We start from the raw sequence: 16186 nt of genomic DNA on the forward strand, positions 1-16186 counted from the left end.
ACTCTAAAACATGGTAGCAAGACGTCCTAGACAGCCCACAGCCTTATAAGGCACTTGTGCACTGTACAAATGCATATAATATCACATGTATCTCCACACCATATTACACCATCCATTACTACATTTCATACACGAAGGTACAGCCAGCACGTGATACATAATATCCAGCACCATATAAATAAACCCATGTCACATCTCGTATAGCAACTACCTCAGTGCATTAATTGATACTTAAAGTGAGAGTGCATCTTGCATATTCAGGCTTTGGCAAAATTGTTGGCATTATCATAATCCTAAATCTTCGCCTGGACATTTCCTTGTTTACACCATTGTCAGGATTAAATGAAATACCTACACCCGTTATCTCCAAACTTGGAATGCCACAACTGGACCAGTGCTTACTAATAAGAGTTCAGAATGTTTTGTTTCAACATTGTGGCTTGATCACAGACTTGAATTTTTGAAAAAATTCCTTATAGAGCTAGTATCAGGAGGACTATTTATTAAATTGCGGCATCTATCTCTGGAGATCACATTATTTGGAAGTGTGGAATTTCAGCGGTAGCCATCTAGCGGCAAATTCCTTGGTGGCTGTTCATTCAGTCAGCTGTGCTCTCTGGGGGAATGCTTTTGGTCAAATACCTAAACTAGGGTTAGAACCCAGGAGAATAGCTTGTAATAAGGTCCATTTTCTAGTTGCTTGTCACTCCTATTGAAGTGTCATCTTAAGGCTTGCCTTCAAGAGTAGAAGGCTGTCAAAATCAAAGCTGTTGGTAAAGTATCCCTCCAGTAATGCATCTTGAACAGTGATCCTTCATAGCTATGGCCATTCAATGTTAACGTTAGGAGTCCGGGATCTAGCACTACTTACAATCTCCACCACACCTCACTGAGCCCTCTGGCACCTAGCCACTGTGACCTCTAGTGATTGGGAAGAAAAGCACAACATGTGCCGAAAGAGCCAGAGCGTGCACGTCCAGCACAGTGTTTCCACTATGCATGGCTGCAAAAGCCCATGGTAACAATTTTCTCTTTTTTTCTAAAAAATTACAATGTAGTTAGCAGTATGCGTTCAGAAATCATGCACCAATAAGAATTCAGTGTTGATTATCGAAGAACCCAGGACCAAGAAAAATACTCAGAGGCTACTTTACCCTACAAGCTAATACTACGGACCCACAAGACAAAACGCTCCCTTCTAAATGGAACGTCTTTAACTAGAGAATCACTTTACAGCCTCAACGAACATTGAGCTCCACATATTAGGCCATAAAATCTTTATTGAAATGTGCTCTCAATATGGTCTGCATACACACAATTTACACATGTATGTACATAACGCAAACATATGTACACTCATACATACACTATACACACATATACACTGTACCCAGACAGCCCTACAGAGGTTACTCTTGCCAGTTTCTGAAATAACAAGGCTGTGCGTGCCCAGATACTGCAGTTTTCAGGCAGAGAAGAAAACCCACCTCAATATACAAATGATTTTGGAAGTGGGTAAACCACTGCAACCCACCCAATTAGGAAAATGGAAAGAGGATAACAATGACCTACCCCCTGAGCATACAACTGTAATTTTGTCTCATTGGCAATTTAGCACAATTACATAATCATTTACATTCGAGGGAGAGCCTGCCCCCTCCCAGTTCACTAACAATCACATGTGCCCCAGTCCCTTAATGCCAACCCCCAGTACCCACCCACCTCCCACACAATAACTGCCCAAGCTGTATTTGTCATGGAGCTCCATTTTAGTGTCACTCCAAGTAGTGGACTGGCTAAGCTTCTGAATGCCAATCTGTCCAGCTGGGGTAGTGTCAGCTCCTCCCAACCTTCAAGGGAGGATAAGCAAATACAGGACTATCTTGGGCTGCTGAAGCAATGGACTCAGATTTTGGAACGCATTAGAAAGAAATGACAAAACAAAAACAGAAAAAAAAAAAGAGTGCTCAATAAGTGTGCTTCATTGTACAGACAAGTGTACACCATGCTATACTTCGATCTCCACTTGCTCTAGGCTGACCACTGCCTCCTCGCACATGTCCTCCCCCTGGAGTTCCATGTCTCCAGCTGTTGGCGGACGAGGCTCAGGCCCTCTATGAATATACGGGGAGTCACACTCGTCCATTGTGAGGTCTGGCACATCTTCAGACTGTGTGTCTGAGCTTTCCAGGTCACTGCGTAGGCTCTCTGGCTGAGCTAGGGTGATGTTACACGTTTGGCTGACTACACAATCCAGGCCACCATAGCTGGAGAATTTGTAATGGTGCTCCTCCTCCTTCTCGATCATCTGGGGGTGTGCGTGCAAAGAGTCTTCTGTGCTGCTTCCACTAACCAGAGGATAGTGGCTGGGCTTGGCCTCGATGTCCACCTGAATCTCCATGTTATTACAATCCCTGCAGAAAACAGTTATAAATTCAGTACAGACAGGTGATAAGACATGTTTGGAGGAAGTCATGCAAGAATGCAGCAAAGAGAAACAACAAAACTATATAGCAGCATGGTAGCATATGCCGATAAGGCGATCAAGCGGCACTCAAAATAATATGGTATGTAGTCAACTTACAACTAAAAAACAGTTCTGTTGACAGGTCAGACGCCGCTGTCAAACTAAAATGACAGCCATGTTCACGCCTTCCAGCAATTCTACCCCACCAATCAGGCTGTACCAGCCCGTGTTCACATCCTGCCGAAGCTATTGTGTGCCTGTAGTATGCATAGGAATATAGAACTCTTGGGAGAGGATTAGAACCATGTGATGTCAGGTCTGAGGTCATTGAGAATGTGTTGGTGAGGAGATGCAGGCAGTGGGATTGAGGCTGGATGGGACCTTTATTTACTGGAATAAAGCTTCCTTGTGAACTACGTGCCTTTAACTTCTTTATTTCATCTGGAAAGACATCTTGATTTACCACAGTGCCCCTCGACAGGTCCTGTTAATGTCCCATGCATAAATGTTGCTGCTCATTTTCCCACTTGTCTTGACTACAGATCAGCTTCAGCCTCTCTACCAGGTTCTCGAGAGGGGATTTTCTAAAGAAGATGTCCCTCGCCAAGTCTACCCTATCTCACTTGCACAGTCTTATTTCACCAACCCACATGCCACCTCATGTCAACCACTTATGTGGATTTCTTTGCCTTGCACCCACCAATCCAGGCTCTTTCCTCAGTTATTCTGCCTTATATCTTGTTTCTGTGCCATCTGTCACAGCAGGTTAAGCTACAGCCCCACTGCACATCGGCCCCATGTGAGGCTTTGCACACCCAATGGCTACCAGTACAAACTCACCTGTCTTGCGGGTTGTAGGAGCTGATGATTGAGCCTGCCATTGCACGTGTGCTGGCGCTGTCACTCACAGCACCAAGGCTGACTGAATCCTTGTGAAAAGTCTCTTTCTGCACATCAGCTTGGACTTCTAACCTGTAGTGAGGATTAATGTACAAACATCAGATCGGGTGAAGCCTGAAATGGTCATACTCTTCAAGTTGGTGACTGCAAAACTAGAAACAGTTGGCAAAAGGTAGAGAGATGTGCAAAGGGTACAAGGGGCTTGGGCGGGTGAGCAGTGGGAGAAAGAGAATAGGCAGCAGAGAAGAGAGACTGGAACAGATGAGATAGAGCGAGAAAGGCAGTGAGAGAGGTTGAGAGATAGGTGAAGGAGAAAGGGCAAAACAGTTACAGGTTGCTATTCTGCACCACTTCAGAGGCTGAAGGAACATATTTAGAAATGCAGATGGTGAAGCAAGGAGGCAGTCAGTAACTATGTTGCTCTAGGGAAGAACAATGGATCACTACACACTAACAGCTGCTAGAGACTGTTGGCCTTAAATGAGGATTGACCGTTCTGGCATTTGTTGGGGTACTGGTACAACGGGTGAGCTTAGCCCTGGAACCAAATGAACATTTATTAGTGGAGCAAAGTACAAAGAGGCCAGCAAGGGTTCAACACCTAACTGAAGCAGCAACCATAGCTCACCTGCTGCAGGTGTTTGACATACATGGACTGGCAACAGATCTACAAGGGGAAGACTGAGGCTGGTGACAAATCAGCAGAAGATGGAGTATTCAGCAGAAGTAAAATGTTACTTACCCAATAAGCATCTGTTCGTGGCATGTAGTGCTGTAGATTCACATGCTTAGCATAATTCTGCTACCTAGTGTTGAGCTCAGATGTGTAAAAAAAAATATTTTCTTCAAAGAAAGTATTTTGAGTCACAAGGTAGAGTGACTTCTCTTGCTGGCCACACACATGGTCATCAACTCCATTGTTGGATAGTTTCTTCTGCCGGTACTCCTCTGCTCCGGTTTTACACAGTTGTCGCTCAATCTTTTGCACACTTTATAGTCTGTATTGTTTTCAATCACGGTTTTTTCAGCATCCCTCATCCATTCATATCCATGGACTCTGTCAGGGAAACTCGAGTCGGCTGGGGCCTATGTGGGTCTTCGCCTTCTGGGGCAGACTTCATATCTTTGATGTTCCCTTTGCACCATGTCCAGCCGATGACGGAACAGACACCTTTCCGATTCTGTCCTCGCTGCCACACCCAGTATACAGGCACCAATCTCCATCAGGTGTGTAACTTGTGCCTCTCCACTAAACTTGAGGAGGTTACCTGTGAGGCCTGCATGTCCTTTCGGTCCAAGAAGAGGCTGTGTGACGGTCGAGCTTGACGCCTCGAAATGTCCCATTGCTGCATTGAAGATGCACTGGATTCAAGGACCCTCAAGAGGCGGCACAAGCCCAGGTGAGGCTGCAGATGAGGAAACCTTCTTCCCAGATGACAGTTCCGAACCAGCGGCGCAGGATCTCACACCAAGTCAAGCCATGAGTACTGTGCCCCTTTCACCTAGACAACAAACCCATTTGGAGGGGGCTCTTCAGTACAACATTCACCTGTGATTGGAATATCTACCGGGAGTGGACAACAACTTTGCAGATCTCCTCAGCAAGAGTTGCCAACAAGTAACAAGTCCATAAGTGGGAACTCCACCAGCAACTCCTCCACCAATACTTCCAGCATTGGGGTCAACCACAGAAAGACCTCTTCGCCACAGCAGAAAAAGCCAAATGCTCAAACTTTGCCTCCTGGTTCCCGCAGCCACAGACCAGGGACAACGCACTATGGGTCAGTTGGTCCAGGATATCCACTTATGATTTTCCACCTCTCCCACTGCTTCAGTTCGTGGTTCACAAACTTCGGCAGACATCTCTCAGCTTCATCCTAGTGGCTCCCATCTGGATGCGACAACTATGGTTCACCAAACTCCTAGAACTTTGTAGTTCCCCATGAGATACTGCTGAACAGACAGCACCTTCTCACGCAGAGCCATGGAGAAATCGAACACACAGACCCCAGGTTCTTAAACCTTGGAACCTGGCTCCTGAAGTCCTAGGAGTTTGGTTATTTAAATCTAACACAGCCTTGTAAGAACATTCTTAAAGACGCATGCAGATCCACTACTCGTGCCTGTTAAGCTTCTAAATGGAAACGATGTGTTCACTATTGTCATTCCAAGTTCAAGATATTGTCTGCTATTTATCTGATTAGCATACCTCAGATTTAGCTTTCACATCTATAAGGCTACACCTAGCGGCAGTAGACACATATCTACAAAATAGGCAACACTTCACTCTTTAGGATTCCAATAATCAAAGCCTTCTTGGAAGGACTTTAAAGGGACATTCCTCAAAGGGTGCCACCAGATACCACTTGGAATCTTACTATTGTATTAACAAGTTCAATGGGCCCTCCATTTGAGCCCCTCCACTTCTGCCCCCTTCACTTTTTATCTTGGAAGGTATCATTCCTAGTTGCTATCATTTCTCAGACGTGTCAGTGAGCCTCAGGGATTAACTTTAGAAGAACTTTTCTTTCAACTACATGTATAGGGTGGTACTGAGTACCAATCCTAAATTTCTTCCAAACGGGGTGTCTCAATTCCACCTTAATCTATTGAATTGTCAGTGTTTTTCCACAACCGGATTCAGTTGTAGAAAGGGCCCTATATGCTGTAGACGTTAAAGGAGCCCTAATGTATTATATTGAGCGAAACAAAACATTTAGGAAAACACAACAACTTTGTTGCCTTTTCAAAACCACACAAAGAAAGGGCTATTTCAAAGCCAGAATTGCACAGTGGATTGTTAGGTGCATCCGAATGTGCAATGCTGACGCCTCTTAGAGCTCACTACTCACAAGAAAGGAGTTTCAATGGCTTTTCTGGGTGATGTACCTATAGCTGACTTATGTAAAGTAGCAACGTGGCACACCCCACATACATTCACAAAAGACGCATGCAGGTCCACTACTTGTGCCTGTTAAGCTTCTAAATGGAAACGGTGTGTTCACTATTGTCATTCCAAGTTCAAGATATTGTCTGCTATTTATCTGATTAGCATACCTCAGATTTAGCTTTCACATCTATAAGGCTACACCTAGCAGCAGGCATCTACACCTATCTCACTGTGTAGATGTGCTGGCCCACCAACAAGCTAGTATGGGCCAAGCAGTTTTACATACACTATTTCAAACAAATGTAACACCCACAGGTTCGCTACCACTTATGGAGGAGGACTGCTTTACAGTCTATGCTAAGCATGTGTATCTACAGCCACACATGCCTCGAACGGAAATGTTACCCAGTAAGCATCTGTTCGTGGTATGTAGTGCTGTAAATTCACACACGCCTACCCTCCAGTCAAGGTTTATTAAGTTACTTCTGTGTGTCATCACAAACCTTTTTAGCATGAACAGCTCACTATACCTCTCTCTGCTACACATGATATCCTCACCCACCTTGCTGCGCTCCATCAGCAGCAGTATTTTATGGCCATATTTAACATGGCGAAAAACCTGAACCTCCAAGAACAAGGGATGCGTCAGACTACTTCCTGTAGAAAGAATGAAGTCCAAAGGGAAGAGGGGGGAAAAAAAGAAAAAGGAAGGGAGTACCATTTGTAGATAATCTGGAGCACCCAGCAATCAGTTAAGAGTGCCCTCATACTTGTGCAGAAGTGGGAAACCCTCCAGAAGTTGGTGGTGGAGAGTGGCAGGGGTTTGGATTTTTTGAGGCCAGATGCAGTTGAAGGTGGGAGAGACTGGAGATGCAGTTGCTGCAGGTTCACATCACACACAAAAACTAGAGGGACTTCTGAAAAGTCTGGTCCAGCTGTGAGGGTCCACTCCCCTCCCCACCTCACCCCCCCCCACCCCCACTACCTTACCCACTAAACCACTTCAACATCACAGTTTGATATGCTTGTTGTGACAACTTCTCTAAACATATTCACATATTGACATTAACAATGCATCTACTACTAACAAATACACAACATACTACACACAATTTAAAATTTATGAACGATCACCAAGCGGGTGCGAGGCAACAACTGTTTATATTGACCAGAAGAGCATCAAATTCACAATACATTTCTGTACACAAAGTCCCTAGTGGAGTTTTCAAATTTGAAGGCACTTCATTTTTAGGCCTTTCGTAGGCAGCCCTTACATGTTCTTTTCAAGACATGCTCTATTCAGTCTATGGGCTTTGAACACGCCCAGTGCTTTTGGTTGGTTGTTTGGCCTGAATTTTAAACTTCCTTTGCTCTGGTTGGTGATTAGTGTACATCTGCCCTTTGGGTGCTTTGTTCCCTCCCAGGGGACTTCACTCACTGATTCTTTTTGTTGGCCATCTGATGTCTCCTCTCTCGCATCCAGTCATTGCTGCCGTCCTTCCTGTGCTGCTGCTGGTTTTGAAAGGGAGTCTCTTTGCACTGCCCCCAGGGGATGTTATTTCCTTTTCTGACGTTCTCAGAAACAAAGACTTAATAAACAAGTCATTCCCGTGCGCCTCTTGTATAGCCTCAGTCCATCTCAATCCAGAGTCTCAATCCTCATGCTGCCAACTTTACATTCAGCTTGTGCCAAAGCATTTTAATTTGTCGCATTAATGCCTCACTTGCTGAAAACCGTGACTTCAAGTAGCGACTCTCACCCTCTCTTTCCCCCTCTTCACATATTCCCCTGTGAAATGGATCCAAAAGAGAAAGAAACTTCTGCTGAAAATTGTTTTTTTCTGACATTTTTCTATTCCAAAGAGCAGACTCAGGACGGCGAGAAAAAAAGGTTCAGAATATGAACAATAAATTAAAAAAAAAAAAAAAAAAAACACCGAGTGGTCGCATTTGGGCCAGATTAGTTTTATTCTCCCCCACACACACATTAGCTCCACTTTCCAGAGTTTGCTAGTGAAGTGCTTTCTAATCTTTCTTTGAAAACCATTGTTTTCCGTGGGAAGAGTGCACCATTCCTGGAGGTATTGCAATACCTGGTTGATACATACAGTGGGAAACGTTTAAGGTCATCCTTATCAGCTGTTTTACTTTGCCGAGAGTTTAAACAAGTGTTACAACATCCAGCTTGCTTAATGCTGCCTGCTTCTCTGCACATGCTTGGAGCACTAAACACCCTCATGCTGCATACGGGTGGCAATCCCCTTACTTTAAAAACACAAAGAAGACTTTTAGGCACTGCTTCAACAACACTGGAAAAACTAAATAAAGCAAGACAAAATGGTTGCAAAGTGGCCAGATTGATTTTAGTCACGCCCACACACATTAGCGCCATATTACAGTTTGTCAGTGAAGCACTACTTTCCTTTTCTCGTCTTTCTTTCAACAACATTGTTTTCCCCAGGTGGGGGAGTGCACCATATCTGTGCCTAATTTTCTTTACTTGGTGGATTCACTCCAGACTTCACTCCCTTTGAATGACAGAGGACTGTTGGTTTCAGATATTTGAGCACTTTTGTTCGGCAGAAAGACGGAACACCGCGGAATGTTTGGCAGCGGCTGTTTTTGCTTTATTCGGTGAATATCCTCCAAATGACAGAGAGCCTTTGGCTTTTTAGATATTTGAGCACTTTCATTTGGCGGACAGACGGAGCACCATGGAATGTGTATTACTTGCAACACCTCCTCTTTGGTTTTTAATCTGAATTTGGCAGTGGCTGTTTGGCTTCCTTTCTAACCTCTGAATGACAAAGGGCTATTGGCCAATGTATCTTATTTTTTTATTTTTTTTATTATTATTATTGCCTTGGGTGCTTTTGTTCGGCTGCTTCGTGTAAAAGTTTGATAACATACTATTTATGACTGCTGCAAATCACACAGTGCGTATAAAATATAGCTGCGGCTGTTGGCGTTTTATTTCTTCCCCGTTGTGAATTCCCTCTACAGCTATCTGCCTCTAAATGAGATAGGGTTTTTGGGCGATGCATTCTTTTAACATACACTCTTTGGGAACATAATGCCATATTTATGTGCTTTTTAACACTAAACAGCTGTTTGCGTTTCCTTTCCCTCCCTTGGCTCTGCACAGCTCTCTCGCTAAGCTAACAAATTGAACACCATGGAAAGTGTGGGCATTCTGGCAGCTTCTTTTTCCCTTTGGTTTTAAGTTGGACTCGTTATATATTACAAAAAGCTCCTGTCTTTGCATAACGCTTTCACTAGGCTTATCCACTTATCACAGGAGATTAAATAGGATTGTGTTGCATATTTGGACAGGTGTGGAAGTCTCTTTATTGGTGCATTTCATGGGTTTCACAATTAAATCTACATGAAATAAGTGGTTGTGCATGGAACTACTTTAGTTATATTCAGGGCCACTAGAATTATGTGGGAGAGAACGAAATTATGCGTTAGATTTAACCAATTTTGTTGACAAAAAAATTCCAGTTATGCATTTACAACGCCAATAGCTTTAACTCAAGCAAATGCGAGACCTATTGCATCGCAAATGCTGGTTTTAAATTGTTACTTTAAGTGCTGCTAACGGCAGAACTATTTCTGTGGTGGTTTCTACGAGAGGGGAAGTGATAAACAAAATAAAAAATTAAATCCCTTATTTTTTCATATGCCCTCACTCTCTTGGCTTGTACACTTTTCCAACCTCTTCTCAGTTGTGTCTGTGGAGGCCTGGTTAGGACTGAATATTTTTATGGAGGGGCTCCATGGGTCTGGAAATATATGCATGTAGAAAAAGTCACTTATTCTAAAATTTATGCAAATTAGGGTGAAAATGAAACTTCTCAGATGAAAGCCTTCACTCAATATTGTTTCTTTTGGGAGAATTATTTATGAGCACGAATTTCGTGGGTCAGAGCTGTATTAATGGGTGGATATCTTGCTTCACCCTAACATTCTACTTTCTAAATGTATGTCTCAGTACCTTGGATAACAACAAAGCTATCAGTTTTGGATGTCCGCGTCTGCAAGGATGCTGTTCACCTTCATAAAGCATTATATGTGCATCTGACGTGAAAGGACCTTTTTATCAAAATGGTTACGATTTTCAAGGAGGAACCATTTTTCTCATACTATGAACTGCAGTTATATGTTGTTCTGTTTTCCTAAGGGTTTTTGGCAATGTTCCTTTAATTTGCAAATACTATTAATCTATGATTGGTGGAGGAGGAAATCAGTGCCAGCATTGTCAGCCTTAGAATAAAAGATGTTAGAACTCAAGTTGTTTTGTCCCTCTTTTGCAGGTATTTTTCCACACACCTCTAGCACTTTTTCCATAGAATATCTCTACAGAGGGGCTTTACATTCAAGGTGACTTGTATTTGTTTGTTCCTTAACTGTGGACATGGAAAGCTTTCTACCGTTATCATTATATTTGTAGTAATTTTTAATACTGCTGTGGAAGGGACAAATTGAATCAGAAAAATGTCTACATTCTTTGAGATTTGGGCAAATATTGATTCACAAAAAATAAAGTGGAAGGCCCCCTTGTTACTAATATATAGTATCCTCTAGGTCAATCAGAGCATGCAAGGCCCTTTATTGCTTCTCTGAACAGGAGCTTCATCGTACAAGTACAATGGTCACAAGAGAGGAATAAAAGGTGGTCTGTGCGCCAAGGAACCCACAGGAGTTCTTGTAGACAGCAGGTTAATATGGTTGTGGGTTTTTCTAGAGACAGCAAAGACAACAGTTTCTTGTTCTTAATATGCAACAAGCTTATTAATGAGATGGAGTTTACTTACTTGCTATATTTCCCTTTTCCGCCACTTAAGGTTCCCCCGGAGAGGGCACCTCCGGAAAGAGCTGCAAAGCTGGCCGTCTCAAGGTAGTTTCCATGCACCACACTCAGACCATCTGTAGGGCTCCCACTAGCACTCAGCACGCTAGTCAGCCCCTCAATGCTGCTCTCACCAATGCTGGGGTTCTTCAGGGCACGCCAGGCATCTGCCACTGCAAGTAGACCAGAGGACATTAGTGTAGCGACTTAAGGCAAACAAATGACACGTACAACACTCAAACAGAGACAAGCAAAAATACAAGTGAAGTTCTTCAGCCCAAGTAAGATGAAGAAGAATTTATCTATTAGGTACCATGAAAGCAGATCACCAGTGTATTTGTTATAGGTATTGAAGGAGCAGGATGCTCAAAGAAAAGACAGTATTTAAAGTATATTTGAGCATCAATTGAGAACAGATAAGACTTTAAAAAAGTGGTTAATACATAAATTTGGGAGCTATCTAGTGACAGCATGAAGAGCGCCCCCGATTGGAAGTGTCTTGTCAGACACAACATAATCCCCAAAGACCACCTCCAGCTGAGAAAATTAAAAGGAAACTTAAGAACATCAGTGGGTGAGGAGGACAGGCATTAATAACTAAATATACATTAAAACTATTGTTAACCAACAGAATTCTTCAAACAAGTCTTTCTTCCTCATGATTTTTCCATTTTGAGGTTTACACTTGTGAGAGCTTGGAGACCACAATAAAGTCCAGAATATTACCCTAATGTAACATCAATAAGTTACATTTGTCTGCAGTGTGAACAGCAAGATTATACCTTTTTTTTTAAACTAGAGGGTGTAACCAACTCCCACAAAGCAAAAATGGCTTTTTGGCATTTTGTGAAATAAACAACAACATTTTAAGGAACCAATTTTAGGCGTGGAGCTGAAATGTAAAGGGATATTAACACAGAGTGCTTTTCGGATTTCATCTGGTGGAAACGCTTCCCACTACAAGGAGGTACCATTAATATGCTGCATTAGCTGGAGAAGAAGAGGCTAGAAGGGATATTCTGATGCATGGTCAGCAACCAATACGTTGGAAGCGAGGGAAATGGAAGAAAATGAAAAACCTTTCCTGGTACGACTTGGGAGGGGGGGGGGGGGGCACTGCAGTCCAAACACAAGCCCATCAGCAGCAATAGATCACCGTATCAAGCTCTTTATTTGGAGCTGCAAAGGCGGGAAAGGATTCCTCTGGACAACTTCACTCCATGTTTAACTATCAATACCTGGGATGCACAAACAAGTAGCTTTCTCTGTGGGTCCTTGGAGAAGACAGATACGCCCCAGTACTGCAGTCCTGGTACATTCCCAATAAAAAAGGATCTGCATACCACTCCTATAGTATCTAGATCAAAGTGCATGATTAGTTTCGGAGTTCTTTCCATCTGACCGTGGCTCTACAAAGCCAGTCTTCTGACAGCAGTTTGATACTATATCACACAAGGTGACTCACTAAGCTGAAAGTGGGAATCCTGGCAAAGGCAAGCTCAGCACCCTATCCTTTAGATATCTATAAATGTAAGTATATTTTCTGCAACTGTTATCTAACCCACAATACACCAAGACACCAACAACTCAATTTGTGATTGCTTCCACCGACGTTTCACTGTATGTGTAGAGGTACAATGCATTACAAAATCTGCCTACTGGATACAAAATGTGTTAGCGGAATGGAGGTGGAAACATCAGGCAAAGTGCATGAGACATCTTCCTGTGTACTCTTATCTGGGCCCATCCCCGTCCCCCCAGTAGGGGTCATTAGAAGGGCTGTTGCAACACCATCTTTGAAATAAACTTAAATAAGTGGGTTACGTCCACCACTGTCCATAGTTATCTGAACAAGAAACAAAAGCACACTTGTTGGAATAGATAAAGGCTTTGCTTCTCAACACAACAGAAGCAGTGCTCCACTATGCAGCAGCAGACACAAGGGGTGTACTCCCTGTACTTCCTGGTTCTAAATGTGGTTACGTTTTTACCAACCTAGATCTCTGAGCACTAATCTGCTAAATCACATCTAACAGCTTCAGAATGACAACCACAGAGGACGTCATTCCACTTCTGTACCATGGATCGTACGAAGCTACACTCAACCTTAAGGACACGGACTTCCAAATTTCTGTACCTCCAGACCATCACCACTAAGGTGTGTGGTAAGTGGAATACATGACTAATTCAAAGTCTTTCTTTTGAATAATCACGAAACAGCTAGGAATTATACAATCATGCATTCCATTACCCAAATACACACTAATGCATGCATCCGTTCCAGTCATGTCTTACCAGACGATGATCACAAGGGACTAGGAGGCTCAGGTGTTGGAGTAATTACCACAAACTGCAATGGTAGAACAAAGTAAACTTGAAACTGATCAAATGGTTTCTTTACCCACACTAGTTCTGACAGTCAGCAGAGATGCAAAGCATAAAGCAAGGAGCACTGCTTACACAATTGGTTGGTATTCATGTTGGTTCAATTTCCTCCACAAGTGATCCTAACCAGAATTCAAAACAAGGTGTTACTGATTCAAAGCAACATGACAACTATACCTTACATTCAAGGACAAGGTAGCAAACATCTAGCCAAGCTAGACAATATGGTTTGGGCAATCTGGTATTGATCACTCAGCCATCACCTATATAACTTCTGGCAGTATACACACCAGGGGTGGACAACTACTTTGCCAGTCTCCTCAGCCGAAGTGATCAGGAAAATCTTAAGATTAGCTTACAGGGGTGTGGAATTATTATAGCCCAACACCCAGGACATATTGTTGAAGGCCCAGGACAAAGAGTTGTCATATTTATTTAGTCCTTGAGACAAGTAGTTCCAAACATATATACATATATATATATATATATATATATATACATATATATATATACATATATATATACATATATACATATATACATACATATATATATATTGAAAATGTCACTTACCCAGTGTACATCTGTTCGTGGCATCAGTCGCAGTAGATTTGCATGTTCTGCAATAGCTCGCCATCTGGTGTTGGGCCGGAGTGTTACAAGTTGTTTTTCTTCGAAGAAGTCTTTCGAGTCACGGGACCGAGTGACTCCTCCTTTTGTCTCCATTGCGCATGGGCGTCGACTCCATCTTCGATTGTTTTTCCCCGCAGAGGGTGAGGTAGGAGTTGAATTGTAGTAATAGTGCCCATGCAATGGAGTGACTAAGTATGCACCTATTTAAGGTTGAGATGATACATATATAAATAATTGAAGGTAACTTCCAAACTGCTACAGGCTCCCGGGGAGGCGGGTGGGCACATGCGAATCTACTGCGACTGATGCCACGAACAGATGTACACTGGGTAAGTGACATTTTCAGTTCGATGGCATCTGTCGCTGTAGATACGCATGTTCTGCAATAGACTAGTAAGCAGTTATTTCCCCAAAAGCGGTGGATCAGCCTGTAGGAGTGGAAGTAGTCTGAAATAATGTCCTTAATACAGCTTGACCTACTGTGGCTTGTTGTGCGGATAACACGTCTACACAGTAGTGCTTGGTGAATGTGTGAGGCGTAGACCATGTGGCTGCCTTACATATTTCTTGCATTGGGATGTTTCCTAGAAAGGCCATGGTAGCACCTTTCTTTCTGGTTGAGTGTGCCCTTGGTGTAATGGGCAGCTGTCGTTTAGCTTTAAGGTAGCAGATTTGGATGCATTTAACTATCCATCTGGCTATACCTTGTTTTGAAATTGGGTTTCCTGCATGAGGTTTTTGAAATGCAATAAAGAGTTGTTTAGTCTTTCTGATGTTCTTTGTTCTGTCAATGTAATACATTAATGCTCTTTTGACATCTAATGTATGTAGTGCCCTTTCAGCTACGGTATCTGGCTGTGGAAAGAACACTGGAAGTTCCACTGTTTGATTTAGATGGAACGGTGAAATAACCTTTGGCAAAAATTTAGGATTGGTCCTTAGGACGACTTTATTTTTGTGTAGTTGTATAAAAGGTTCCTGTATAGTAAACGCCTGAATCTCGCTTACTCTTCTCAGGGAAGTAATGGCGATGAGAAATGCCACCTTCCAGGTTAGGAACTGTATGTCGCAGGAGTGCATGGGTTCAAAAGGTGGACCCATAAGTCTAGTTAGGACAACATTTAGGTTCCATGAAGGAACAGGTAGTGTTCTTGGTGGTATAATTCTCCTAAGGCCCTCCATGAATGCTTTAATGACTGGTATTTTATATAGGGAAGTTGAATAGGTAGTCTGCAGGTATGCAGATATTGCTGCAAGGTGAATCTTAATGGAAGAGAAAGCTAGGTTAGATTTTTGTAAGTGAAGCAAGTAACCCACTACATGTTCTGGAGTTGTGTGTAATGGTTGTATTTGATTAATATGGCAGTAGCAAACAAACCTCTTCCATTTACTTGCATAGCAGTGCCTGGTGGATGGCCTTCTTGCTTGTTTTATGACTTCCATACATTCTTGGGTAAGTTGTAAGTGCCCGAATTCTAGGATTTCAGGAGCCAGATTGCTAGATTCAGCGATGCTGGATCTGGGTGTCTGATCTTTTGGTTGTGCTGTGTCAACAGATCTGGCCTGTTGGGCAATTTGATGCAGGGTACCACTGATAGGTCTAGCAGCGTTGTGTACCAGGGTTGCCTTGCCCAAGTTGGTGCTATCAATATGAGTTTGAGTTTGCTTTGACTGAGTTTGTTTACCAGGTAAGGAAGGAGAGGGAGAGGAGGAAAAGCGTAAGCAAATATCCCTGACCAGTTCATCCATAGGGCATTGCCTTGGGATTGTTTGTGTGGGTATCTGGATGCGAAGTTTTGGCATTTTGCGTTCTCCCTTGTCGCAAACAAGTCTATCTGAGGTGTTCCCCAGAGTTTGAAATAAGTGTTCAGTATTTGGGGGTGAATTTCCCATTCGTGGACCTGTTGGTGATCTCGAGAGAGATTGTCTGCGAGTTGATTTTGTATCCCTGGTATAAACTGTGCAATTAGGCGAATTTGGTTGTGAATTGCCCAATGCCAAATTTTTTGTGCTAGCAGGCTTAACTGCGTGGAGTGCGTCCCTCCCTGCTTGTTTAGAT

At 42.9% G+C, this 16186-nt stretch overlaps 1 protein-coding gene across 1 annotated transcript in view; it reads right to left on the reverse strand.

Moving 5' to 3' along the window:
• Positions 1 to 1262: 1262 nt before the first annotated feature.
• Positions 1263 to 16186, reverse strand: part of RNF19B (ring finger protein 19B) — an 85354-nt gene continuing 70430 nt past the window's right edge. The window contains exons 7-9 of the mRNA XM_069223402.1: positions 11075 to 11282; positions 3308 to 3439; positions 1263 to 2414 (exon numbers count right to left, since the gene is read on the reverse strand). Coding sequence (XP_069079503.1) covers positions 2009 to 2414; positions 3308 to 3439; positions 11075 to 11282 — 746 coding nt within the window. The 3' untranslated portion in view covers positions 1263 to 2008. The remainder of the gene's footprint in view (positions 2415 to 3307; positions 3440 to 11074; positions 11283 to 16186) is intronic.

This window comes from Pleurodeles waltl, chromosome 3_1 (assembly GCF_031143425.1).
Source record: "Pleurodeles waltl isolate 20211129_DDA chromosome 3_1, aPleWal1.hap1.20221129, whole genome shotgun sequence".
In the NCBI taxonomy this organism is placed as follows: domain Eukaryota; kingdom Metazoa; phylum Chordata; class Amphibia; order Caudata; family Salamandridae; genus Pleurodeles; species Pleurodeles waltl.